Source organism: Carassius carassius, chromosome 26 (genome assembly GCF_963082965.1).
Source record: "Carassius carassius chromosome 26, fCarCar2.1, whole genome shotgun sequence".
NCBI classification, from domain to species: domain Eukaryota; kingdom Metazoa; phylum Chordata; class Actinopteri; order Cypriniformes; family Cyprinidae; genus Carassius; species Carassius carassius.
The window spans coordinates 13,136,322-13,163,487 of record NC_081780.1 but is presented as its reverse complement, the minus strand read 5'-3'; the positions used below and the strand labels follow the sequence as shown (position 1 = coordinate 13,163,487).

Sequence of the window (27,166 nt, the reverse complement as noted above, 5' to 3'; positions counted from 1 at the left end):
AAAACATTTTGATCTTTCAAATATTTGCATGAACAATTGTCTTTTTCTCTTTTTAGTAGGCCTATTATTTAATCGTTAATCATAAAAAGGTTTTGGACACAAAACACAACTTTTTTTCCACTTATGGAGGCTAAATAACCGTACATTGCAATCTTACTGTGAAAATAAAGATTCATAATCTGTATTTTTGCATTTTTATCAGTTCATGGACTCCCTGGGAATCAAATCTACAGCCTCTGCATTTTTAGTGCCATACTCTACTATTAAAGATACAAGAATTTTATTTTAATGAATACTCCATCTACCCCCCAAAGGTCAATGCTTTCTAGCTATGAAACCTAATCCAGGATGGATTTTTGTAACGGTCCAGACTGTGGAAATGAGCCTGCCTGAAGAAAAAATAACAAGAGAAACCTGATGATTGAATAAAGATATGTTTAGAGATTGCACTCACATAATTTTAAGCTCAAGGAAATAATTACTCTAGAAAAAAAATCTGTTCCAGTGTTTTGACCCAATGCATGTGTTTTGATTACTCTTTTGTCTTGCCCTACTGTTACTGTTCGCTGTTGATTTACTCTTGCCTGTGTTTTATTACATTGATACAATAAAGCTGCATTTGGATCCGAACCTGTCTTCACGCCTCCACCATAACAGAATACTTTGCCACCTAGAATTCAGCGGCTGAATCCAGCAGTTCCAATTGATGGATTTGGCAAAAGAACTAGTCAGTTTACGACAGGGTGCACAAACCCTTGATATCCAGACCTTTTTAACCATTGCATTTAATGTAGACCTGCCAGTGTGTATGCTCATAGACTTTTTTGCTCATGGACTAAATGAACTATTAAAAGCTCATCTTATCCATGATGGTCCTCATGGATCACTGGTCCAATTTATGGATTATGCTCTTCTGGTGTCTGAATCTTTATGACTGTGGGTGAAGCAGATCCCATTCCTGAACTGTCTGCTTGTCTAAATTCCGCTGATGTTTCTGATTTTGAACCGTGGCTGGTTTAGTCACGACCATTGAGTTTTTTGAGTTGATTATTCTAATTTAACTCTTTTCTTTATATTTATTCATGTATTAGGAATCTATGTTTCTCAGGGTGCCACATGATGGCTTTCTACATGGGCACCACGATCACAAACTCGCCAGTCTGATCAATAGTCAGAGGTTATGACTAACTATTTATTAGACCGCCTCATGCTTGTCATTCTTTAAATAGTGGTTCTGTTTAGCCCACTACAGTCACCCATGTAACAACTTAGTTAAAGCTCATACAATAATCAGAGGTTATGGCTAGCACTGTGAATTATGCTATTCCAATCGTGTTTTACCTAGCCCCCTATAATTAATCTAATTATATAACAACTTGAATATAGTAAGACAATAACCAAAGGTTATGGCTAGTATTATGAAAAATGTTCGAACCATGCTAATACTTCAATAATATTTTAGCCCCTCATTGGCTCCATTTAGTCTGACATTTAGTATGTATTAACCCTGGAAGCAGATTTGCAGTAACATACGCCTTCACTTAATCTACTTGAGAAAATAATTTCAGAGTAAATCAGAATAGAATCAAATGTAACAATGTATTAACAGTCAGGTAAATATGTATTACATATGTATTACATGCCAATTACATATCCAATTCAAAGATATCAAATCAATACGAGACATCAGATTCTCAAAGATGATTTAAGAGTAAGATGACCAAGACAAACATCCCCCGAGATGGAGACAGGAACTAACAATTAGAATTTGCCTTAACTCCAGTCCCAAACCTGGGTGATTTACAACTCAATGGGAACAGAAGACCCAGGGAAAGGGCACTCTTATTACAGTAAGCAAAATATCTCTTAGTTTTTAGGATCTGTATTATCTTTAAGTCTACCCCTTACCAAAAAGTAGTATACTTAAAGTTTATTCAGGAGCACTATAAAAGTTTCTCTCTCACACACACTTATGTGACGTATTGTTCGCTACTGCTACTACTTAGCATTTTTTTTTGTATTCTAGTTTAGTCTGTTTCTGTGTTTTGACACACTGCCTGTGTTTTGATTACTCTTTTGTCTTGCCCTCATGTGACTGTGCGCTGGTGATTTACTCTTGCCTGTGTTTGACATGCCATTCAGTTTCATTTGTTTTATGTTTACGCAACTATGAGCACTAATGTAAAATGCATAATAAATGCAAGACGGTTCTCAAAGACAAGTTGCTCAAGATGACAGACAGATGTGCCAACATTTCTGCTTCACAAGTAATATTTCACTCAAACACTGAAATCCTGTTATCATTTATTCAGTTATGTTGTTCAAAACCTGTATAAAAACTGATGTGTTTTAGTAATGTATTGCTTGAGTTCGACCTCTAATGAGCTCAAGAACCATATATATTTGATTTTTGAACATTTTTTTTAACTGGATGAACTGATTCACTGAAAATGAGTGCCCTCATGAATGAAGTTATGCCAGATGTCATGTCACATGTTTCATTTATGGGTTAACTACCCCTTTAAAACAAGTCCAGAAAGATACTTTCCACATCGTTTGAATGGGGTTGCCTCATCCAGAGTCTCTTTGACATTAGACTGATGAAGAGCCTCACAAAGTGCTGGAAGCCTGGAGGCGGTACATTTGTAAGAGGGACATATGGGTCTGCTCGCCTGCACAGAGACGCAACGTGTAATTTAAAACCAGGCACAAGCATGGGGGCTGCACAGAGCCTCACACACACATATGCTCATGCACAGACACAGCACACACATACACATACAGTCAGACCGCTGAGTTCAGGCATCCAGCGCTGCACAAAGCTCATGACAGGACCTAAGGATCAGCTAACAGGACATATCCAGATTGGATGAGATTTCGGATGCATTTCCCTGTGCACAGGTACCTGAGGACTTATATTATGGGTGTGCATGTTTGCATGTGTGTGGGGAAATCTTTCTTGCATTGCCAGTGCAGATGGATGTACAGTTAGCCATGCACTCTTGAACTGACTTCAGTTTCGTAACAAAGAAATTGCATGCTTCCTGCAGTTTTAATTTTGGCAGGGACTGGAGTCAGTTTGTGTGAAAAGTTTGTTTAGCAATTGTGTCTCTATTCAAGACACGCTGTCCAACTCTGCATGCTGTTCAGGAAAGTATCAAAAATGTGAGGAGAAAGACTGAGTGATTATTTTGAAATGCATGCTTGTGGTCTTATTTAAAAAAAAAAAAAAAAAAAAAGAAGCAAGTATTGATTGATGTCTGTGTGGGTCCAAAGGCTCCTCTGCTTAAATATATGTGATAAAAAGGATTTTCACTTAAAAGGAGAGGATTAATAATTATACCACTTGATTTTTTGGTTTGAGTAAAAAGGAAAACAGCAGGAAGTTCAAATGGTTTTAATTAAGCGCTGCTGGCCATGTAAGTGTGTTCTCTCACACACACATTGTGCTGATAACTGGGGTCTATACAGTGTGGGAGGGGGGTAAATTCTTCTCAAGGTCTCTAACCAAAATTATTTCAGGTCTTTATCTCTGGACCTGAAATAATCAGCAGCATTCTTTTGGACATGCTGGGTGACCTAGACTTTGGGTGGATTGGAATATTAAGTAATAAAGGAGTTGAAAAGAAAATACACACTTCCTGTCTCATGTTGGACAGTGAACAGTGCCTGCGTTCTGCTCCATTCCCTATTGAAGTTTTCCATCCCTTGGCTCTTCTTTCCTTTTATTACTGTAGTAAACCAAGGCTGTGACTCACACAAGGACAGCGTTATGCTGGTTCATTCACCTGAAGTGCTGACTGTTTCCTGTTAATGTCCGCTCATTAGCAGAGCCTATCCCAGGCATATCCACACACAGACTCCCTTTATTCCAGGGATTATCATATTTGTATGATTTCTATATAACATTTCAATCCATAAATAGACAAAATGTTTTCAACTTAAATGTTTTTATATCTTAACAGTACAAAAATTTGCTTGTGAACTCAACAATTTTTTTTATAGATGTCAAAATTACATTATAGGTTTCAACTAGCAAAAGCTGTTTTATTTAGAAACGTTTATATGAAATTCTGAAAACTCTAAAGGAAATTCTTTGGTTAACACAATCACAACGCAAGTGGCATTTTCTGTTTGACTTGAGTACCTATAAGTGGCACTTTTTTTCATAGTTTGGCTGGTCCTGCGACTTATAGTCAGGTGCGACTTATTTATCAAAATTAATTTGACATGAACCAAGAGAAATGAACTAAGAGACATGAACCAAGAGAAAACATTACCGTCTACAGCCGCGAGAGGGCGCGCTATGCTGCTCAGTGCTCCTGTAGTCTACGCTGAAAACATAAAGCGCCCGCTCGCGGCTGGAGACGGTAATGTTTTCTCTTGGTTCATGGCTCTAAATAAATGCGACTTATAGTTCAGTGCAACTTATATGTTTTTTTTCCTCATCATGACGCATTTTTGAACTGATGCGACTTATACTCAGGTGCGACTTATAGTCCGAAAAATACGGTAAGTACTATATGAATGAATATCTATCAGTTCACAAGGTAAAAAAAAAATCTAGATATAAAGGCATGTTACTTCAATGATCTGTACAGGAATGCATATGTGCTAAAAGTTATAAAACCTTTTCCATTGGCATAACCACAAGTGCACAAGTCTGTGAAGAAGAAGCAGGAAAGTTCAATGATTATCACACAGCATGTTCACATGATGTCATAGTCATGCTGTTTTTATCACTGGAAAGGGAGAACATGGATCTGCTCCTGCTAATACAATTTTAACAATTTAATTGCATGATACATCTGTGAGAATAGCTGCACAGCAACGTAACTATAGACTGGAAGAATGTTGCCTGTCAGAGGTACAAGTCTTGCCAAGACCTGTTTTACACTAGTTTTACAGTGTCTTGAAAGGCAGGGAAAGCCCTGAAGCCCAAAATCCACTGCTGAATTCAATGCTATCAGTATTATAATGGTTCAACTGCAAGTCACACAACAGCTTTTCATAGATTTTTGGGCAGATGTTCAGCAGACTCACAAAGAGAATGAGTAAGTTACAGCATCCTTGTTAAAGTTAGAGCTTTTTTACTAGCACTGCCCTTCCAGTTCACTCTTGTTTCTCCTGTTAGCCAATTAAAAGCGTGCTTTAAATAGAAAACCGCTGTATGTGAAACTGTCTGTCAGCATTCCTATTCATCTTCATTCACATTACTCAACGGAGTACGCCGGACTAATCAAACAAACAGCACAATGTTTTGAGAGTGCTAGAGAAACAGTCTTTTTATATATGGCTCTGCAACAGCACGGTGACTCATGCAAAGTCTATGGGAGGTAATTACAACATTAATGCTTTAGCAAACTGAGAGAAAAAACATGTAGGAAATGAGGACTTATTCGTAATTGTTATTAAATAGGAAAAATGATCATAAAAGGGATTATGCCATAAATTGAGTTATAATTTATTCTGTTTTTTTGCAATCATTAGGGAAAGCAGTCATCCAAATATTTTAGACCATTTTTAATTATAGTTCGAATATTATACTGCACTGATCCTTGACATACGGTAATGAAACTTTATTTACTTAACTTTATTAAGAATTTATGATGGACTATTAAATTGTTAAAAAAAAATGCACAAGAAAAGTTGGAAATGGATTTCAAGAATTCAATGCTTATTCTATACTAAACTGTATTACAGTTACCAAACGTATTTGTCTATATAGTGTGTTTATTTCAGGATGTGTAAATCTAGCCTACTTTTTATGGTCTGCTGTTACTAACTTGGAAAGAATGTGGCAAAGTGATAGTGACGAAAGGTCAACAAACCTGGAACTTCTTCATAGCAGTGCTGTTATAGAAAAACCAACCCTTGTAACATCTGTCAACCAATCAAAATCAATTCCACTTATCTAAAGATAATGCATTTCTTGGTTAAAGTCACAGGTGAGGATTTGTAAGCAGTGCAACAGATTTAAGGCATGATGTAATAGGACTGGCACACATATGTGTGTACAAATGCTCCAAACTTCCTTTCTGTCAATGTCTGTGCAGCATTGATGTAAGTGCTTCAGCAAAATCATAAGCCACATTTGGCATTTAAACCTTTTAGATGACTAAACTATACATTTTCATAGAATGGAACACAAAATTATAGGTTGTAGATTGAGTTTAACTTGCATTAAACTTTTAACATTCCTTTAAAAATAAGTACTGTTCTATGAGGTTTTACTTGTTTTGAATTAACAGCAAGACAAATGTGTATGTCCTCTCTCTCTGTTTGGGGATGCAGCTCTTGGTAATGCAGTTATTTACATTTCATTTGCCTTTTCTCAGGGACTGCAGCTGTGCTCCCTCATTCTGACTAAAGCAAGCTCTTGGTTTATCGAAGTTACGCTAAGAATCTACTTGACTGGTTAACCCAGCTGCTGCTGTTTGCCATGCGGCTGCTCTGCGGTCTGCTGCTGCTGCTGCTGCTGTGCCTGGTGGTCTGGGCAACTGAGGCACGGAAGGGTGGAAAGGGACGCCGAATGCGGAGTCGAGGCCGGTCAGGTACCACCAAGAGGTTTGCTGCAGACTGCAATGAAAGTACTGTCAATGGGGAAAAGTTCTTTGACTGCCAAGAGCGCCATCTGACAGCCGTATTGTTGGGCTGGCCGGAGGACATTCACCACCTGCTGCTGGCACGGAACCGGATCAAGGTGCTGCGAGACAACACCTTCAGTCACTTCCGAAACCTGAAGAGTCTGGATCTCCAGCAGAACGAAATATCCCGCATAGAGGAGGGAGCTTTCAATGGCCTGAGCAGACTCACCACTTTACTGCTGCAGCACAACCGTCTGCAGGTGGCGAGCGAAGCCATGCTGATCCCAATGCCGCAACTCAAGTACTTGCGAATCCATGACAATCCCTGGAGGTGTGACTGCCAGCTGGACACCCTGATCAGGTTCATCCAAGTGCCCGGTAACCGTAACATCGGCAATTATGCCCGCTGTGCTGAGCCCAGGGAATTCCTGGGGAGACAACTGAAGAAGCTGGATGCAGAGCTTCTGTGTATCCCACAGCAGAACACATTGACCCCGGATCCAGACAATCAACTCCTACCGGCTTCCCAAAAAAAGGCAGATGCAACCTCTTTATGCCACACCTATGTTCACCCTGTGCCCCGTATGGACTGCAGGAACAGAGGTGAGAAAACTATTGCTCACTATTTTGAGGGACATATGGGAGTCAGGTCATGGTTGTGAAGAAACATACTCACCCTGTTTGGGAAAATCCAATGATTCACAATTGATTAACCATGGTGACTATAATGGTCACTGTAAATGTGCACACAGAATTTTCTATTTTATGTTGTGTCCAGTAAAGAGGGGTTACCAAGAAAGCTTGAGCAATACCACTGTTGACTGTGTGAACTCAACAGTGGTATCATGAAAAATTTGGTCCATTTACTAGGTGCTCTATTCTGCGATTAGCATCCATTTCCACTAAACAAATAAAAACTTAAAGAAAGAACTATTTGACCTTGCCAATATACAAATAAGTTTAGTGAATTATGCATAATTATTTTTCAATCATTTACATAGCTGTTGTATGAAACATGAATGTGAAAAGATTTGTGAAGGAGGCTGCCAAATGTAATGCAATTAAGCAATTAAATCCGAGAGAAAGATGAACAGGGTTAGTTTGAAAATGTGTGGTTTCTTTTTAGCAAATTGAAATGTTGAAGTGGTTTCACTGCAGACAGTACCAGTTAGGGCAAAGTGCCGTTTATTCCACAATAAACACTGACACAATGAATAATGCTTTCCTCAAGTCCCTAGACACTCCCTTTTAATTGTGTAAAGCAGCTTTTCATCTATAGTTTAAGAAACAATTCCTGCATACATATGCTGAGACATGGTGTCAGTTTGAGGAAAAATTGGAATAAAAAATTACAACTTTTTTAAAGTTCATAGATAGATAGATAGATAGATAGATAGATAGATAGATAGATAGATAGATAGATAGATATTCTGCTGACTCAGCATGTGGTAAGTTACTTTCTTATTCACAGCAGAGTGGAACAAATGTCTGGAAACATGAAATATAAGATGCGAGAGACCTAGCGGAAAGGCAGTGAGTATCTTTCCAGCTTCAACATCTGGAAACTTTTCTCTAGAGACACATTAATGCCATATTCTGACTGTTATCAAGACACCATAACTTTTCTGAAGCTTGAATCTCAGTGTAATATTTCAAAAGGCTGTCTGCAAAACAACGGCAAAATTCGCTCCCTTTGTGAATCGGTCCCCTAAAAAAAATATCTTCCAAAAGCATAGGAAATACCACATTACTATGGCCACACATGTAAATCTCCATGGGAATACGAGGACAGTGCTGGTCTGTGTCTTATGCATGTCTTATAGTGTTTCAGGGAAGGACTTAGGACAAGAGGGGTATTTTTCTGATGAAGAGATGGCTGTGAGATTTAACAAAGAATGTGTCATTTAAATTTCACTCAAGGAAGACAGATTTAATTCTGCATTTAACTAAGAAAGAGCTCTTTGTCAGTGCAAGATTTTTTTTTATCTTCTCTGGAGCCCCCTGTTTCTGCACATGAATTTTGAGTTCTCCATCTTGTTAAGCGAGGTTCATTATATTGAAAAACTAGCTAAATGTGCTCTGACATTCATAATGAGATGAGAGAAACCAGGCCAAAGACGAAATCTTCAGGGTTAGATGAGGCAAGCAAAACGTGTGCGATAGAAAACAGTGAAATAAATGAAGTCAGATGAATTTCAAAGTCAGTGGGATTTGGACTTCTCTGCTTGTCAGAAATATTGAGTCAGCAGTCTGGAGCTGAGGGAGGCATCCTGAATCACTCCCTCAAACAAAAATAAAATCACACTTTTGTAGCCTTACATCAACTGTTCTGTGGACCTAATGGATAAATGGCTATTTCTTTTGTCAGCATTAATCACAGAAAGCAGCACATGCAGGAATCTTATGGCAAGAGCAGGAGACTAAAAGCCAAGAATTAGTGATCTCAACTTCTGGGAAGGCTTTTCCATGAATTAGTAACAAGAATTACTGTACGTCCATTTCTTCGGGTACAATTCAGAAATCTCCAGATCCCAGAGACACTGTAAAACGGTGTCATATCTACTACTGTGGATCAAATCTGTGTTTATTTAGGTGGCAAAAGCAGAATGTAAAATCTGAGCAAGATCTCTCATTGAAGGCACTCTAGAGTTTAAAACAGGTGCTCTGGCAGGTCAAAGCAGGAAGTGCAGCTGTATCAGTTCTGCATGCCGCATAGCTTTCTCACATGTCCAGCAGATGAGTCCCATGATAACATTTCCGGATATCACAGAGACTGCGATGTCTCACAGAGTTTCAAGAGTTACCACCAAACGTGTGCCATATGTACGATTTTAATAGCTCTCTCTGTGATTATATAAATAAATATAGCCAGGCACTGTTTGCAGGAGCCATCCAAAGTGTTGCGCTGATCTTTCGAGTGCCCAGAGTTTTCCAAAATAAACAGAGGGCGTCTTCACAATGGTCTTGCTTTGCGTAAAATTTAAGATCCATATTCAGATACTAGTTAGTATGAATGCCATCATCAGTAAGTGTCTGAGAAAATGACTTTAGCAGACCACCAACAAGGAACCAACTGTACAGAACTTCCAACAATTGTCATGGCAGATGTTTCCATGTATGGTTAGCCTGCTGGAAATCATTTGGAAACAGAAAGCCCTTCAAAGTGCTTTGTAAGCACATTGTCAATTGCACAATTTTCCCTGGGAATCAAAATAACTCAAAACGAAGTAACATTTGTTGCCGAATGCACATGTCAATCAAACGTGTAATTGTGCTACTTATGAAGTTACCTTTTCCAACAGGCCTACATGATTACAGTAATTCAACTCTCTCTTCCGTAGACCTTAAAACAGTGCCGGCTGACATCCCGTTGGATATTGTGAGACTGGATTTATCCAGAAACAACATCAAGCAGCTGAGACCAAAGGAGTATGTAAACGTTAAAGACCTAAAGCTCTTGAACCTGAGTGGAAACACTTTGGAAAGCATCGACATCGGTAAGCCAATGGTACACAACCAAATCATGTCCTCAAGACATACTGTATACATATTTGATTGTTGCACAAAGTGCAGGAAACAGATGTTTGGCACAGCAATACAGTAAGGGACAAGGAATGAGTCTCAATTGAAAAGAAGTCTGACATTAAAGTTTTAAAGCATCTTGTCAGGCACTGAATGAAAAGACACCAGTTGGGGAACTCACGAAAGGTTAATTAGAAACCATTCATTTTCCTTTCCGTTGCATTTGGAAAACAGGCCACATTCTGTTTGTGCATGAATCGACTCTGCCCTCTACATTAAACTGAAGGGCTTACTTGTGACAATCATTTGTTAAAAGACTGAGTTGGTGAAAGAACTTAAGTAAATGATGAGAATAAAGAATGAGAGAAATCAAAGTGTGCCTCAACTATGCAGCACATCTATCAAGCGTTGTTATTGTGGAGAAAGCAATAAACCTCAGCATGTTCATTTTCAAGCCTTTACCAATTAGAATAAACAGGGCAGGGGGTTCACAGAATAGAATTGCTTGTAAAAAATCGGTAGGCCATTTCTTGCTGAGCAGACACATTTAGCAGCTTTAGGACTCCTGTAATCTTTCTTCCATGAAACACAAAAGGTGTGTAATAGTCTGTTCAAGCCAGTGTTGTCAACAAGCGGATCTGTGTAAATGATTTGAATGAACATTTGCAAATGATCTTAATGATGTCCATTATAAAGGGTTGCCAAGACAGTATAGCTTTGTATATATACACTCCGGGTCCCTGAACTGTAAAGGTTGAAAATCTCCATTTTACAGCCATACAATATCATACATATCTTCAGTGTTGGGATGTCTTTTAGAAGGGTTGACTTTCTATAATTTTATTTCCAGAGTCTGTCAGATACTGTACAGTCAGCTCTTTGGTTTAAAGCGAATCCATTTAAAATTTCCTTAAAGTCATTAGAAATGCCATATATTTAATCAACTAACCACTGTATTTCCCTGCTTGCATTTTTTGACAATTAAGTCTACCTCAAAAGCACTTCATCAGAAGTTTCAAACAAAAATGAAGTACTTGCTGATGCCGCTATAATTATAAGGCGTATAAGCCTTTCTAGACTGCCTAAAAAATGCACTTAATCGCAGTCAGTTGGGCTCTAATGAAGATAGCAGCAGGGTGTGTCATCTAATTGTTCCCTAGAGGGATGAAAACACTCATTGAGTCACACTACAGGCTCAGGAAGTGCAGACTAGCTTCTCTTTAGTTCATCAGTCAGTTCAGAGATCACAGTGAGAACACAGCTGGCAGATTGAGCTCACTTCAAAGCTGAGGTGTAATACATTCAGTCCTATCCCCTAATTAAAATAATCTTCTGGTATAGGTTTTAAATATTAAATCTGAAGAGACTGTTCATCTATTTACTGCTTTTTCTGTTTTCTGTAGCTGCCTTTACAGGCCTGCTGAACTTGGGAGAACTGGACCTGTCCAACAACAGCCTGCGTTATTTTCAATATGGCGTTTTGGAGGACCTGTACTTCCTGAAAAAACTGTCTCTGGAGGACAACCCCTGGATTTGTGATTACAACATTCATTACTTGATCTATTGGCTGAAGCACCACCCCAGTGTGTCCCACACAGGTCTGGTATGCAGTGAACCAGAAGAGTTTCGTGGTTGGCCGGTGGAAAACTATGTCAAGACCTACAACGCAGACTGTCCTAAAGACATGCAGCTGGGCCAGGTGCCTGGCCCTGACCCGGCAGGCATCATGGCTCAGGAGCTCACAGCTCAGATAGATGAAGAGGAGCTGCCTTACAGAGTGCCTAAGAAATTTGAGATCATCCGTCTGACTTAAGATGGAAACTGTGATGCTGTTAAGAACTAATATTTTTTTTAGTCATTTTCCCAGCTAAATTCTGACTGTGTGAGAGAGACAAAACTTTAATATGTTGTCACATTCGCAGATTAATTCATTTCAATCAAAAAATCAAGCAGTTGATGTTTACGTATTTTTTAGTATTTCTAATGAGTAATTTTGTAAATTGAATCATGATAAATAAAACAGATTGATTTGTTTTGTTTTTTTAAGTCTTAAGTTTGTCCATTAACCAAATTTGAAGATGCGAAATGTGCCCCGTGTTGTGATTTTAATTCACAACAACACAACAACACAAACTCTCAAATACTTGCACATGTAAGCATAAAAACAATTTACTTTTCCATGCAAGGTCCATAAAACAGAGACGTACATGTATATCTACATGAAGTCAGTCCTGTGATGTATATGTCTAGAGAACATTGGCCATAAGTGACTGAAACATTAGAAAGGCATTTTTCTAAGGGGGAGGGGCAAGTGTATACCACAGTTTTATCTCCATCCTGTCTGAAAAGAAACAGATGCGAGAAGATTACTGTTTTGCAGTTAATATCACTGCGTTGCGAGAATGCAATGAGTGAAAAATCTGTCGAAAATGTTTCAGGTGGAGGACCATATGGGGACTCCATGCATTTGAATGAAAACATGGCAGGGAATCAAAATAAATAAACGGTTGAAGAGATCATCCTTTTAAACAGATGTTTTCAGCATTAAATCTGAGTGGCGTGATTCTGCTTAGCTTCCTGTCCTCCTTTTCAGTTGCCATAAACATGGAGAAGTGTTGGTCTATCGCTAATGTCCAAGACGTCTGCTTCGGTTTATTTATTTTAATCTTTTGAGAGTTATAAATAAGACAGCAGATTGAAATACTTGGTTTAACTAAGAGAAAAACTGGATCACTGTGACATAGGTGGAGTTCCTCTACTTGGAGAGCTGATGAGAAGTTTGAGTGATAAATGCTCCGAGTAAGTGAAAAATGAGGCGCTGGTTAAGCTCTCTGTGGGAGTTAATACCTACCATCATACTGTGACCCACAATGCAAAGCAGAAAATGAGAGCTGTGAGTGTTGTTACTTTTTCCAGGCTTACTGGAAAATGGAAAGCTGATTCACACAATGATGGGAAACATCACTGTTAAGGCCAATAAACAGCTTAAGACTTAAAAAGAGTGAAGATAACAGGTTATTAATATAAAAAATTGCTTTAAACATTTTTAGCTTCCCTTACATAGTGGAAGGGAGGGGCTTTCAGGGGCTCTAAAGGTGGATGACAAAATAACCTTTATAATAACAACCTAAATTTAATTCACTAGATGGTACAATTCATAGTGCACAGTGTAAGTGCATAGTGCATAGAATGTCTTTTGGGACACAACTGATGTTGCATAGTTTGCTAATACGAGGAAAGAGGGAGCAAAAACATAAATTCCAAACAAAGACCGGAAGTGTGAGAAGATTTGCTTCTGATTGGCTAAAAAGAGCGGCCAGCTAGTGTGATTGACTATTGCTGGCACAGATATGTGATTTCAATGTCTTCCAGATAATAGTATTTGATATGTGGTATTTCCAAATATAAAGCGCCTTTAGTAAAGGTGATAATCACAAAAATGGTCAAACATAAGCTGTATAATGTAAAGACCAGGCTTGAATTGAGAGGGGATGCGGGGGATGGTTGAAGAAAATGACAAAAAGCATCCCCTCAGTAAAACCCCCATACTGGGCACCACTATCTCTCAGGACCTGAAGTGGGATATTCACATTGACTGCACTGTGAAAAAGGCCCAGCAGAGGTTGTACTTCCTTCGCCAGCTGATGAAGTTCCACCTGCCACAGGAGCTGCTGAAACAGTTCTACTCCACCATCATCGAATCCATCCTCTGCACTTCAGTAACTGTCTGGTTCAGCTCAGCTTCTAAATCTGATCTCAGAAGACTACAGAGGGAAGTCCGGACTGCTGAGCGAATCATTGGTACAACCCTCCCTTCTATTCAAGAACTGTACTTATCCAGAGTGAGCAAAAGGGCTGGCAAAATCACTCTGGACCCCTCACTTCAAGCACACTTCCTCTTTAAACTGATGCCATCTGGTCGACGCTACAGAGCTCTGAGCACCAGAACTGCCAGACACAGAAACAGTTTCTTCCCTCAGGCAATCCATCTAACTTGATAATAACTGTGGAACACAGAACACTGTTTATATTAATATACACATAAACTTATTTATCTAACACACATACTTAGTGTACACTTACATTTTTGCACATAATATACCTGTACATACATAACGGCTTATTGTAATATACCTGCACATACAATTTTCAATTTGTATATTGTTATTCCTTACCTACTTATTTGTATTTTTTATTCTTTTATTATGTGTTTTTGTTCTGTCGCTTTCATTCTGTTGCACTGTGGAGCTTCTGTCACGAAAACAAATTCCTTGTATGTGTAAACATATCTGGCAATAAAGCTCATTCTGATTCTGATTCTCTATCATTCCTTGAATGAATCAGTTTTTGAACGAATCAAGTGAGCCAGTGATTTAACCGTCCGTCCATTCAGATGGACACTCTCCCTGGATCCCAATGTGCATACTATCCAGCTTATCTGCCCTAAATAATATTAAAAATGACTAATATCACATAGAATTTAGAATGGGGGTGTTTGCACATTGGGATGCCAGCTTGTTTCGTTTCTAATTGAATCAGCCGTTTGGAACGAATCGTTTGATTTGAACAATTCAATGAATCATTCGTCAAAACAGGACTTGCTGCCACCTACTGGAGGTTTTATTGTAACCATTATTTATGTGTGACAGGCAGTGTTGGGGAGTAACTAGTTACATGTAACGGCGTTACGTAATTTAATTACAAAATTATTGTAACTGTAATTAGTTACAGTTACTACGAAAAAATGAGTAATTAAATTACAGTTACTTATGAAATTTTTAACGATTACAAAGGGGATTACATTTGAATATTTAACACGTCCACATACAGATTTAACTGATTTCTTTCCCAAATTGCACTGACTATTCTGAGACATACCGCCCTAATAATTTCCGGGATGCGGAAATACAGTCTGGATCGTAGAATCCAGTCATAAAAACGAAATGCCTAACGCGGACGGAATATGCCACATTTTGGATGACTAAATCAAAAGTAGGTCAGTACACTTGAATCAAAACATGACATCGACTAGTGTCTGTGAATATAAAGCCCCAAAAATGCAATTTATGACTTGCACATTCTGCGTGTCTGTGGAAATCGGCGCGGACTGGACACCGGGAGAACCGGGACAATTCCTGGCAGCCGATTTTGCCCCACTATTTATTATAATTATTGTATAATTGCCTGCCGAATGTACTAAAGCGATCATTTACGAATACGCCATTTGATAATTAAATCTCTAATAAATCATGAAGTGTTAGTCATGACTCGCGCGCTCTCCGCGCCTCCGCCAAACAGTTTGGATCAGACTCAGACTAATCAATGCGAGAGAGAGAGAGAGAGAGAGAGAGGATTGCTGGAGCAGAGAAGCTGAACTACTGTTCAGGGTTTCAGGTCAGTTTCATTTGTAAAGATGCTTTTTTGTGTTTGTTTTTTTATATATTTAATCAAGCAGTAGCACGTTGCTCATCAGTCATCACTCAAAATACTATATAAAGCACATCATTATTATCTGTTGTAATGTTACAGTAGTAATTTAGCTGAAAAAAAAAATCTGATTTTTTTTATAGGTTTAGGGGGAGCTACGACAAACAACAACACAACCCTTACGAAAATTTACATTTTAAAATTTAACTATAAATCCATTGTGTTAACCTAAAATTTACAATTATTTTACAAATGTATTTATTTAAAAATAAATACAAATCCATTTGCAAAAAAACTAAACAAAACAAGGTTATTTTACTTATATTTATATTATACTTATATTAATTATATATTTACTTATATACTTATATAGGCTAATAAAAGCATGGTTAATTTTTGAAACATGACTCGTGTACAGTATTAGGATTTTTCTATAAAGATATTGTAGAATATTGTATTGTAAAGTATAGTTTTGTTCAATCTTGAGTATTAAAGTCACGAGAGAGATGGATAACAGAACAAAATAAAGAGACTGAAGAGAAAAATGGAAGTGAAGGTGCAGTTCAGGAGAGAATTTTAATTATTTTGCATGTCCCCAAATTAAAGATTTAAACCTTTTTTATGTCAGGTCCATACAAAAAATAGTTTTGTCCATGAATTTGTTTGTATGAGTTTGAATTGTCCAGTCTGAATTTTTTTCCCAGTCCGCCCCGCCTGTAAATTAATGGCAAAGACATGGTTTCATTTACTACACATAGGCCTACTGAAGCTCGCAGTGTTTTCAACTTCTGCTGCCTCAATATAGGAGTACACGAGCACATAAACATCATTTCTAGAACTGCTCTGTGTCACTTCATGTGCATTTGACTTATTTTGAGAAAATGATCATCATATACAAAGAGACAGCAGTTTAAAAAAAAACACCAATGTTTAGGAGTTTATTACACAGAATACGTCACATGCTTATTAGATAACTTTATTTAAGTTGATGTATATGCTTTTATTTATTATTCTTTAATTTTCACAAATTTAGAAAAGTAATCAAAAAGTACTCAAAAGTAATTAGTTACATTACTTTAATAAAGTAATTGAAAAAGTTACACTACTATTACATTTTAAACAGGGTAACTTGTAATCTGTAACCCATTACATTTCCAAAGTAACCTTCCCAACACTGGTGACAGGCCTAAAAAAGATCAAATTTGCTAAAGGACAGTGGCTATTTCAAAGTGGTTTAATCTCTTGTTCTTTTAAAGATAAAATGCTTACCAAAAACTATAAATAACTTTCATAACAGCATGCCCAAAGATATCAAGAGGTTCAGGGACTGTGATGCCAAAATAAAAACACTCGCGCCAATCTCAACACATCTTTTTATAAACGGTGTATGTTGGCGTAGCTGAAGGAGTGATAAATACCCATGTCACATCAAAGAGGAAACAAAAACAAACGTTGAACACAGCCATGGGTACATAAAGTGGACTTTTACTGCCGTTATTGTGTCCTGCAGATAATAGTGTCCCCTACTTCAAAGTTGTCTGTATGAATGAAAGCATCCGTCTGTCTGGATATCTGTTAAATAATGTTCGCCGTCTGCTGGCACAAAAGATTTATTGCAAATTGCACAGATATTGCGATGTTCACTCCAAAAAGAAAATACCATCCTCATGTTGTTTCAAACCCATATGCCTTCCTTTCCTTCTTTCCTTCATTGTGACCATATCTCGTTAAGAATAATATATTTTCATCAAAGAATCAAAGAACAGATTCCAAAAAATATAAGGCAGTACATCCGTTTCAACACTGATAATAAATCAAAATATAAGAATGATATCTGAAGGATCATGTGAGAATGAAAACTAGCGTAAAGACTGATGGAAATTTTGCGCTGCGTTACAGAAATAAATTATATTTTAAAGAATATGAAAATAGCAATGTTAGTAATTGCAATAATATTTCACAATTATACTGCTTTTTTTGTAAAAAAAAAAAACAAAACAAAAAATACAGCCTTGATTGATACATAATAAGAAAATATAAATAAGAAAAATAAAAAAATCTAATGATTTCGTTGTATTATTATTTAGATTATTACTGCACATTATTAAATAATTATTAAAATATACGAATTAAAATCCATATTTAATACAAATTTGTGTAAAATAAATATTAATAATATTAATACATGAATAACTAATATTTTAACGAAATAAAAATGTCGATATTGCTATTTAGTAAACTTTGTGTCGAAACAAGTCTTTTATTTTGAAAGGCGCCTCTAGCCGTCATCATCATCGCGTGCGTCGCTGTCAGTGTTGTTTTGTTCAGGTAACTTCACAACAGCTTTTCAAATCTACTTTTTACCTTAATGCACAGATATATTATTATATGTTGTATAGTTTTGAACGCATGCAGTAGTTTATGAAACACGTCCAGTATGTAGTGTTTAACAAACACTTTTTTCAGGACATTTCAGTATAGCAGACAATCTATGCATCGACTTCCACTCACAGACAACACGAGATGCTTCATCTTGCGCCGTTTTAAAAGCACGAGGTAAGTTTTCCCAGTGGTTCAGTTGCTTTGTCGACATGGGAAGCCGTTATGCGTTTATGCTGTTGTTTCTACAACACAGAGTGAATCACTGGAGAGCAGCCTGAGCTTTACAGCTAATCACTTGAGAGCAGAGCAGCACACAAGGACTCTTTTGCTGCACATGCATTGATTAGATGCATGTTTGTGCTAACTAGGCTCTTACAAGTGATGTTAATCAGTCAGCCCTGATAAGATGTGGCTGCATCTCTTTACTTTGGTTGGCTGAAGTGGAGTCATTTGTGTTGATTGAGGTCTTTGTCTTTTTTTTAGAGCTATCTTGAGGTTGTAGTGGCTTCTGGTGGACGTATAAAATCTTTTGTTTTTGTTCCCACACTCTTTTATTCTGCTATGGAGCAGATGAACCCTCCAGCGTTAGGGCAGTCATCTGCACTGTTCCCGAACCTGGATCCGGCAGGAGGAGGTGGGAAAGCTACAGTCCTCTTGAGCGGCTCTACGGGACTCACCAGCTCTGATATGGAGCTCCAGAAAATGCTTATTGATGAGAGAATGCGCTGCGAGAACCACAAGACCAACTATCAGACCTTGAAAGTGGAGCACACCAGGTGAGTGAATACTGCTGATTTATCCTGTTCAACTTCAAGGTCTACTGAGCAAATGTGTGTGTGTGCAGACTGCAGGATGAATATGCGCGGACGCAGAGTGAACTGAAACGCCTGCTCAGTGATCGCCAGGTCGCTCAGGAGAAACAGCAGCTGCTGCTGGCCGAGCTCAGAGGAGAACTGCTGGATAAAACACGTGAGCTGGAGGAGCTCAGACTGCAGGTACACATTATATGTGTCTAGTAACTTATAGTCACTATTTATTACTATTTCAATCATTTCATGTCATTCAAAAAGATTATATAAAACACTAGTTCTACAACCTAGTTGCTAAATCATAGGTGTGATCGACAAAGGGAAAAAAAAGCAGGAAATTATACGGTGCACTTACCCCCCCCCCCACCACCACACGCACACAGTGACATAATTTATATAGTATAATAATAAATTAATAAAAAATATTGTACTTGTTTTTTGTTTAAATTAATTTATAAATTAAATAATTAAAAAAGGGAAGAAAAATATAAATACACATCTAAATTAAATGATTGAACAAAAAAAATCATAAAAGGAGTAATGTGGGAAATATGCTTCAAAGACTGGGCAAAATAGGGATTAAAATCCAAAAAATCTGTCAATAACTTGCTGCTGACGTGCACGAAAACTAGCCATTTATTGGGCATTTCTTGTCCTCCCAGATGTTTTGTTTTTCCTTATTTTTATGGTGTCCTTTACATCTATTAAAAATAACATCTTTATTTGCCTTTATATTTTTGAAAGGTATCTTTTCTTGTGTTTTTGTTCAGACATTTTGTCAGTGCTTTATTATAGACTTCTATGATTGCTAATTCACAACAGAAGACGATTATTAGGTTGAACTTTCAGAATACGATTCCATAGGTTATATTTCAGCACGAATTTCGCGAATGGACAGCGACTCTTAAGTAGCACGTAGAACGCGTTCATGTCAAGTAAAGTTTTTGGGAAAAGCGCGTGGAATTGCGGCGAGCGTTTATAACCTTTCACGTTGAGAGCGCTCTTCAGAGCTAAGATACATCGTTATCGGGAAACTCGACCCAGATCAGATTTAAGCATTCATTAAAGTGAATCGGTTCAAAGGAGTCATTAGTTCGCAAATCGGACGAGTCATTAGTGGACAGATATGCTCATATGCTCCGCACATATAACGTTACTCCCAAATATATTTTTAGGTCGCAGATTAAATTTCAGGAGCATATGCGACAAAAATGTTGGCAATTTCGAGCCTTGTAGAAGTTGCTAAACTTTCTAGCTAGAAGTAAGCAATAACCAACATGCCGTTACTTTGCTAAGTTAGCCCAGAATCATTTAACATTAATGTTATGGAATCATGACAAAAGTGATCAATTGATCGGTTAAATTTTACTAGACCTGCATATAAAAATGAAAGACAATATATTGGATTTGCTTACATGAATCACCCATGTTCACGGTCTTCGTCAGTCAACTGAAGCTGTTCACGTGAGTAGATGGTTGGGTGTGTGCGCATTCAGAACGGTGCGCGTACACTTTGAACTTCAATCGTGACAAATTATTGGACTTCTGACACTGAGTGACATGACGACATGATTCAAAGGCAATTGACGTTACAAAAATACAAAAAACGTTGACAGTGGTGAGCGATCATTATGTTTACCAATACCCGACCCATCGCAACCGCCTACACCCCGACCCCCGGATTTCCGGATTTTTCCGGAAGAATCACACCCCTGATTAATAATTAAGAATATTAATGCTGGTTGTTCATGGATTCAGGTATAAAAATATGGCAATATTTAAAGTTTTAAGAAAATGTTAAATATTTGATTATTGTTGTGCATTGAAAAATGTTTGGACACACCTACTATTTATTATGACTATTGTTCATGTTTGGAATAATAGTGAATTAGTCTGTGAAACAACATAAATGTAAATATGGGGAATAGGAAAAATATTAAAGAAATAAAAAAAATGTCCTCATTTTACCTTGATTATTATTATTATTATTATTATTATTATTAGAAATTACAATTTTTTATATATATATAAAAAAAGAAATCAATAAAATCTGGAATTTTATAAATGCATATAGAGATTTTTTTAAAGTAATTATTATTAACTATAATACAGTTGTATATGTAAAATGTAGCATTTTGGTTAGCTTTTAGTTTTGTATTTTCAGTTTTATTTTGAGTTTAAGTAATTTTGTGTGTGTTTGTCTTTTAGTTTTTTTATTAGATTTGTTTTAAAATGATCTCTATTATCTTTACTTTATTTCAGTTCTAGTAATTCAACTACTTCAACGAACACTTCATTTATTTCACCATAATAATTATATTTTACTTCATTTTTATTGCAATCACCACAAATGTTTGAATAGTCTCGATAACAACACAACTGGTGATGCAGAGATAAGCAAACACAAGTGTCTCAATATGCTCGGATAAGACAATTTGCTGACAAAGTGTTGATGGTGTGTTTAAGGTGCTGACGCCTCAGAGGCTGGAGCTCTTGAAAGCTCAGGTGCAGGAGGAGCTGGAGGCTCCCATCAGAGAACGCTTCAGCAAACTCCAGGAGGTAAAACATGCCACTCCCACTACACAACTATTAACTCCTGTTCCCGTGACAGCCACCTGAGTGCATGCTACAGCCAGATGGAAAACAAACGGATTGCTTTGTCTTTTCTACATGTTATAAAAAAACACATGAAATGTGTAAAAAGTCTTGAAATACCCTTCTTAATTTCTCTGTGACAGGAAGCAGAGAACTACAGGTCTGAGTATAATAAGCTCCGTTATGACCTCACTTTCCTCAAGTCGGAGTTTGATCACCAGAAAGAGGAGCACGTCCGAGTTCTGGAGGAGAGACGGATACGGCATGAAGCTGATGTGTGTTTTATTATTTTGAATTGAATTTTGACCCAGCGGTGTCTTTATATAAAGAAGTGTTGTATATGTGATTGTGCAGGTGGCCCGACTCGAGCATGATAAGGAGGATCTGGCCGCTCAGCTGCAGAGCGGAGACCCGGCATGGGACGGGAAGTGTGTTGAATCCCTGCTGAGGGAGAAAGCTCAGCTCCACCAGCGGCTCAAAGGACTGGAGGCAGAGGTCACTGAACTCAGGGCAGAGAGGAATAACTCTGGTGCTCAGACCGACAATGTGCAGCGGATCCAGATCCGACAGCTGGCTGAATCCCAGGCTGCTGTTAAAGCACTGGAGGTGTGCGGATAAAAGTGAAGAGTTGTAGGTTTCTGATGATCCAAATAAGATCTGATGAAGTTTGAAGTTTATGCCTTTCTGTTAAAACAGTATAGTTCAGTGTAAAATGTTTATTATTAGAAACAACTAATTTGTCAGAGCATTTACACATGCTCACGAAGCAAATAAAAACATTAATTCCTGTTGGATTTCCATTTGATATATTATTGAAATATTATAAATATTTTAAAAATAAATATTTTATATATAATATTAATACCAAAATGTTAATATTCATTTATAAATGTAGTAAGTGTAACATAATTTGTGTACAGTGAAGTCCAAAGTTTGAGATCACATTAAAAGTCTCCGGTTCACTTTTTAGGATATTGCAGTTTTTATATGAACTACTTTATATATATTTTTTCATTATGAATATTTTACAATATTTGAAATATTTGAAGACATTTTGCATTACTATAATCAAATAAGCACATTTTTACTTTTTTATGTCACAGCATTTGACAAACACATTTAAATAAAAAAGGTTTAATAACATAAATAATATAAAATAAAATATTTTATTATATATATATATATAGTACAGACCAAAAGTTTGGAAACATTACTATTTTTAATGTTTTTGAAAGAAGTTTCTTCTGCTCATCAAGCCTGCATTTATTTGATCAAAAATACAGAAAAAAACTGTAATATTGTGAAATATTATTACAACTTAAAATAATAGTTTTCTATTTGAATATACTTTAAAAAAATAATTTATTCCTGTGATGCAAAGCTGAATTTTCAGCATCATTACTCCAGCCTTCAGTGTCACATGTAACATCCAGTCTATCACATGATCATTTAGAAATCATTCTAATATTCTGATTTATTATGAGTGTTGGAAACAGTTCTGCTGTCTAATATATTTGTTGAATAAAAGTTTAAAATGAACTGCATTTATTCAAAAAAAAAAAATTCTAATAATATATATTCTAATAATATATTTTCTTTACTATCACTTTTTATCAATTTAACACATCCTCGCTTAAAAAAAGTATTAATTTTATTTTTTTTAAAAAGAAAGAAAAAAAAATTACTGACCCCAAATTAATGACCAGTAGTGTATATTGTTATTACAAAATATTTATATTTGAAAAACATAGCTTCTTTTTTTTTATTATTCATCAAAGTCTTCTAAACAAGTATCACATGTTCTGAAAATATATTAAGCAGCAGAACTGTTTCCAACTTTGATAATGAATCATCATATTAGAATGATTTCTAAAGGATCATGTGATAATGATCCTAAAAATTCAGCTTTGCATCACAGAAATAAATGATAATTTAAAGTGTAATAAATTTTAAAACAATTATTTTAAATTGTAATAATATATCACAATATTACATTTGTTTTCTGTATTTTTGATCAAATAAATGCAGGCTTGATGAGCAGAAGAAACTTCTTTCAAAAACATTAAAAATAATAATGTTTCCAAACTTGTGGTCTGTACTGTATATATATATATATATATAGACAGATATTTAGATTTTTATTAAGATGTTTGAAGGCCTTTTTCTGTTGGTGTTCAGGCAGAGAAGCAGTCTATTCGTATGCAGTTGGACCGTACAGAAAGTGAACTCCGTCTGTCTCAGGAACAAAACACACTCCTCACAGGCAAACTTCACAAAGCCGAAAGGGAGATCAGTTCACTCAACATTCAGGTGTGTGAATAAAGCCTGACAAGTCAGATTTTACGACCACATCTCCACATGCGTGTTCTCTGTAGTAATATATCTTGTGTGTTTACTGGCCAGATTGAAGAGATGAAGCACACGCATAAGCTGGACTTGAGTAATGTAAAGCTAGAGTGTGTCAGAGCCAAAGGAGAACTAGAAAGAGACCGGGATACACTGCTGTGCCAAGTAGATGGTAGTCATCTTGCCTTTCTTCCATTTACTTTGTTTTACAGTAATGACAATAAAAACAGTCTTTCGCTCTCTCAGGTCTGCAGTCAGATATTGAGGTCCTGAAGTCAGCGTTGGAGAGAAATAAAGAGTTGATATCTGAAAAAGAGCGCGAGATGGTGCGCAGGGTTCAGGCAGCAAGAGAGGAAGAGATACACAAGATCACCACCCTTCAGGAAGAAAAGTAAGCACTATTATTAATATCGGACAAGGAACTGATTCAAAGCTTCATGGAATTTTCAACATTCAAATAAATGTATTTCATTGTCACCAGGCTGGAGCTGGAGAATCGTTTATCTGAGCTTGAACAGCAGAGGGCTCTTCAGGAGGCATCAGGAAATTCTCAGAAAGAGGAGTGGGAAGAGCGTCTCCGTGCCACACAATTGGGTGAAGAGTCTGTGAGGAAGGAACTTCAAAACCTGAGGCAAGCTTCAGGGTCATTTATTTCTGTTTAAAGTCCACATGAACTCAACCACTTACATTTAAATTCCTGTTCTTCTTGTTGGAAAAATTAAGTTGTTCCATTCACAATAATATCTATTATATTTCGAGTCAAGAAATGACTAAATTCTCAGTAGCTATAAACGGTAAAATATGATCTTCAACCCCTGTTTGAGTTCTTGTATGATAGTTTGATACAGAGTCAAAATTCAGCAGCAAGGCCAACAGCTGGAAGAGCTGGAGACCTTAAGAGCAGAAAACGCAGACCTGAGACGAGTAAGCACTGGAAAATAAGTGAAGTTACTGTGAATGCACATGATATACAGACGGAAGTCATAACGTATCATATAACTCAAATAACTTGTTTTCTAAATTGTTTATCAGCAAAACGCCGAGATGAATCTGCAGATAGGAGCCCTGTCTCACTCTGAAAGTGAGCTCTTGGACACCAGCAGCAGACTGAGAGAAAGTCTAGAGCGAGTGAGAGAGGACCTACGGAGCGCGCACACACAAATGGAATGGACCCAGCAGGAAGCCGAGAGGTACACCTTATCATAACCAGTATACTAGCATTACTGTCAAATGAGAACCACAAATATTTCAGAGAATGCTGACAGCTTGCTGAGAGAGCAACAAAACAAGCCATTTAGCATTTCTTCAGATTAGAGGCTTGAGAGTTGATTGGTAAGATGAAATGTTGGTTTCAAAGCAACTTGTATGAAAGTGCTTGATAGACATTTTCCCCTTCAATTACAAATGTGGGTGATGTTTATAATGGTACATTAGATCGCTTTTTTTTTGTCTGACAGCTATTTAAAATCATATGTAAATAAATCAGAGGCATGGCCTAATATTGAGCAAATATTACTCATTAGTGCACATGAGTGATGTGACTCAAATTTATCTAGTGATAGCTTCTGGTTCTGATTTCCATTGCCCCTTCCTAAGCTTCTGATTTCCATTGCCACTTTACTATCAACATTACCTGTTCACTTTCCAAACATGTTAACTTCTTCCATTTTTATCTATATATTATAGAAAAATATATAGATTTTTCCTCTCTGTATGTAAATGATCCGGTTTCCTTTATTATAATTTATAATTATTTTTTATGATTAACAGTTAACGCGATTTTACTGTTCTTCCCATGAAAATAGCCTAAAAAATTTAACAGTGTAGTGAACATTGAACAGTTCGATTAAATTAAGTGAAAAAAAGTGTCAGTATTGTATTGTCACAGGTTAGTGGAGGAAAGGCGGGTTGAATGGTTTGAGGAGAAACACAAACTGCTGGAAAAAGAAGCAGAACTACGGGACAAATACAGCCAGGCCAAAGAGCGCCTGCAGAGAGCAGCATTTGCACAGAAAAAGGTAATGCCTGAATTCTACAAACTTGTTTTTGGAGAATGAACGGTTTACACCTATTTGGTGCTTTGACCATCTTGTTTGGTATTGTGATGTTGTATTGTATTTATTGTCGTGACAATTGTTATTATTAAAGGTGCATTAATGTTTTCTTTTGTCATCCAGAGGAAAACCATGACAGAACTGAAAGAAAACAAACTTCAAGACAAGATTCAGCTCCTAGAAGCCAGGATCGAAGAACTTGAAATTGAAGCAAGCACATTCAGAAAGTACTTCCGTCTTTAGTTTACAACACTATCGGGGGACTATAGAGAATAAAGGATGTATACATGTATGTTTTTTATATAATATTTTTTTATTTATATGTGTGTGTGTGTGTGTGTGTGCTCAGGAAATCCTCATCCTATGAAGAACATACTCAGCTCAGCAAGCGTCTGAGGAGCTGCAGAGGAGACACAATGAGTTCCGTCGTCTCTTGCTGGGCAACCAGATGACCTCCTCCTCGCCTCTGGCCCATTCCCTTCTCATCCCAGCAGAGTCCATCTTCTTAAACATACAGGTGTCTGCAAACATCCCATCCTCTGTGTAGAATATTCTCTTGTCAGCCATAATAACAACACCCAGGATATAAATGTGCTGCTTTCCCATCCTCCTCTCTCTTTAAGCCACTAATCTGTTTCTGCATTTTCTCTCTCAGGAGGATCAGCACCAGAGGGAGTTGTCTGTGCTGCGGAGACGCTTGGAAGAGTTGGAAAACAGTCAGCAACAGCAGCTGGAAGAGCTGGCTGCTCCTCTGGACAGAGACAGAGACCGAGAGAGACTCTCAAGCCCACAGGACGCGCTTCCAGACCTTTCTTAACCACTGTGTGTTTACATTGACCATGTGCCAAAAACTGAACTTATTGTGACATTATTTTAAATGACTCATGGTGCTTTGCAACAGAGATGTTTTAAGAAAAACCTGTTGCATTATTTATTCATTATTTATCTGGTGGTATTATTCTAACAGAGGGACGGGCTTCTAAAGTTTACATAAATTGTAGGTTAGTGTTGCAGGCTTTCTGTTGTACATATTGAAATGATCTGTAACATGTTTCAAACCTGAAAAGCCATGTTTTGTATGAGTCCAAATGGGAGACAGCAACTTGTCATCCTTTTTCATCAAATTAAACTATAATTTGTGAACCTTGGGTTCATTTGTCACTTTAAATTTTTGTAGGGATGATGACGATTATGATTCTTCATAATGATTTTATTCTGTTGAACTTGTCTCTAAAAACACCCAACCCGATTGTGTCCTCTCGTTGTATTATTGTTTACTTGTGACCTAATTATTAAGAACCTAACAACTCAACAAATTGTCTGCCAAAAAAATTAGTTAGAAAAAAAGTGTAGGCTAAACTCAAGCGGTAGGCAACAATACAAAGATACATTTCTTTGTTAAGTTAATATCTGATCAAGTCTAGTCTATGGCTGTGTCTCAAAA

General features: G+C 37.1%; 2 protein-coding genes across 2 annotated transcripts; both read left to right on the top strand.

The window, feature by feature from the left end:
• Positions 1-2,723: 2,723 nt before the first annotated feature.
• On the top strand, positions 2,724-12,150 carry lrrc17 (leucine rich repeat containing 17). Its single transcript, XM_059511279.1, has 4 exons — positions 2,724-2,901; positions 6,339-7,190; positions 9,929-10,084; positions 11,513-12,150. Exons 2-4 carry the CDS (start codon positions 6,443-6,445, stop codon positions 11,920-11,922), a joined length of 1,314 nt encoding a protein of 437 aa, XP_059367262.1. The 5' UTR covers positions 2,724-2,901; positions 6,339-6,442; the 3' UTR covers positions 11,923-12,150.
• A 6,329-nt stretch (positions 12,151-18,479) lies between these two features.
• On the top strand, positions 18,480-26,789 carry cep83 (centrosomal protein 83). The gene is given in 16 exon segments (XM_059511274.1): positions 18,480-18,694; positions 18,763-18,913; positions 21,194-21,286; positions 21,466-21,597; positions 21,677-21,928; positions 23,501-23,632; positions 23,726-23,840; positions 23,915-24,059; positions 24,150-24,299; positions 24,517-24,592; positions 24,701-24,858; positions 25,557-25,686; positions 25,846-25,949; positions 26,072-26,115; positions 26,118-26,239; positions 26,378-26,789. Coding segments are annotated over 16 exon segments (2,181 nt in total). The 3' UTR covers positions 26,540-26,789.
• Positions 26,790-27,166: the final 377 nt, after the last annotated feature.

Coding starts and splice junctions, on each gene's coding strand:
- lrrc17 (XM_059511279.1), top strand. CDS start 6,443: ATGCGGCTGCTCTGCGGTCTGCTGCTGCTGCTGCTGCTGTGCCTGGTG. Junction 7,191..9,928: donor TATGGACTGCAGGAACAGAG/GTGAGAAAACTA, acceptor TCTCTTCCGTAG/ACCTTAAAACAGTGCCGGCT. Junction 10,085..11,512: donor TTTGGAAAGCATCGACATCG/GTAAGCCAATGG, acceptor TGTTTTCTGTAG/CTGCCTTTACAGGCCTGCTG.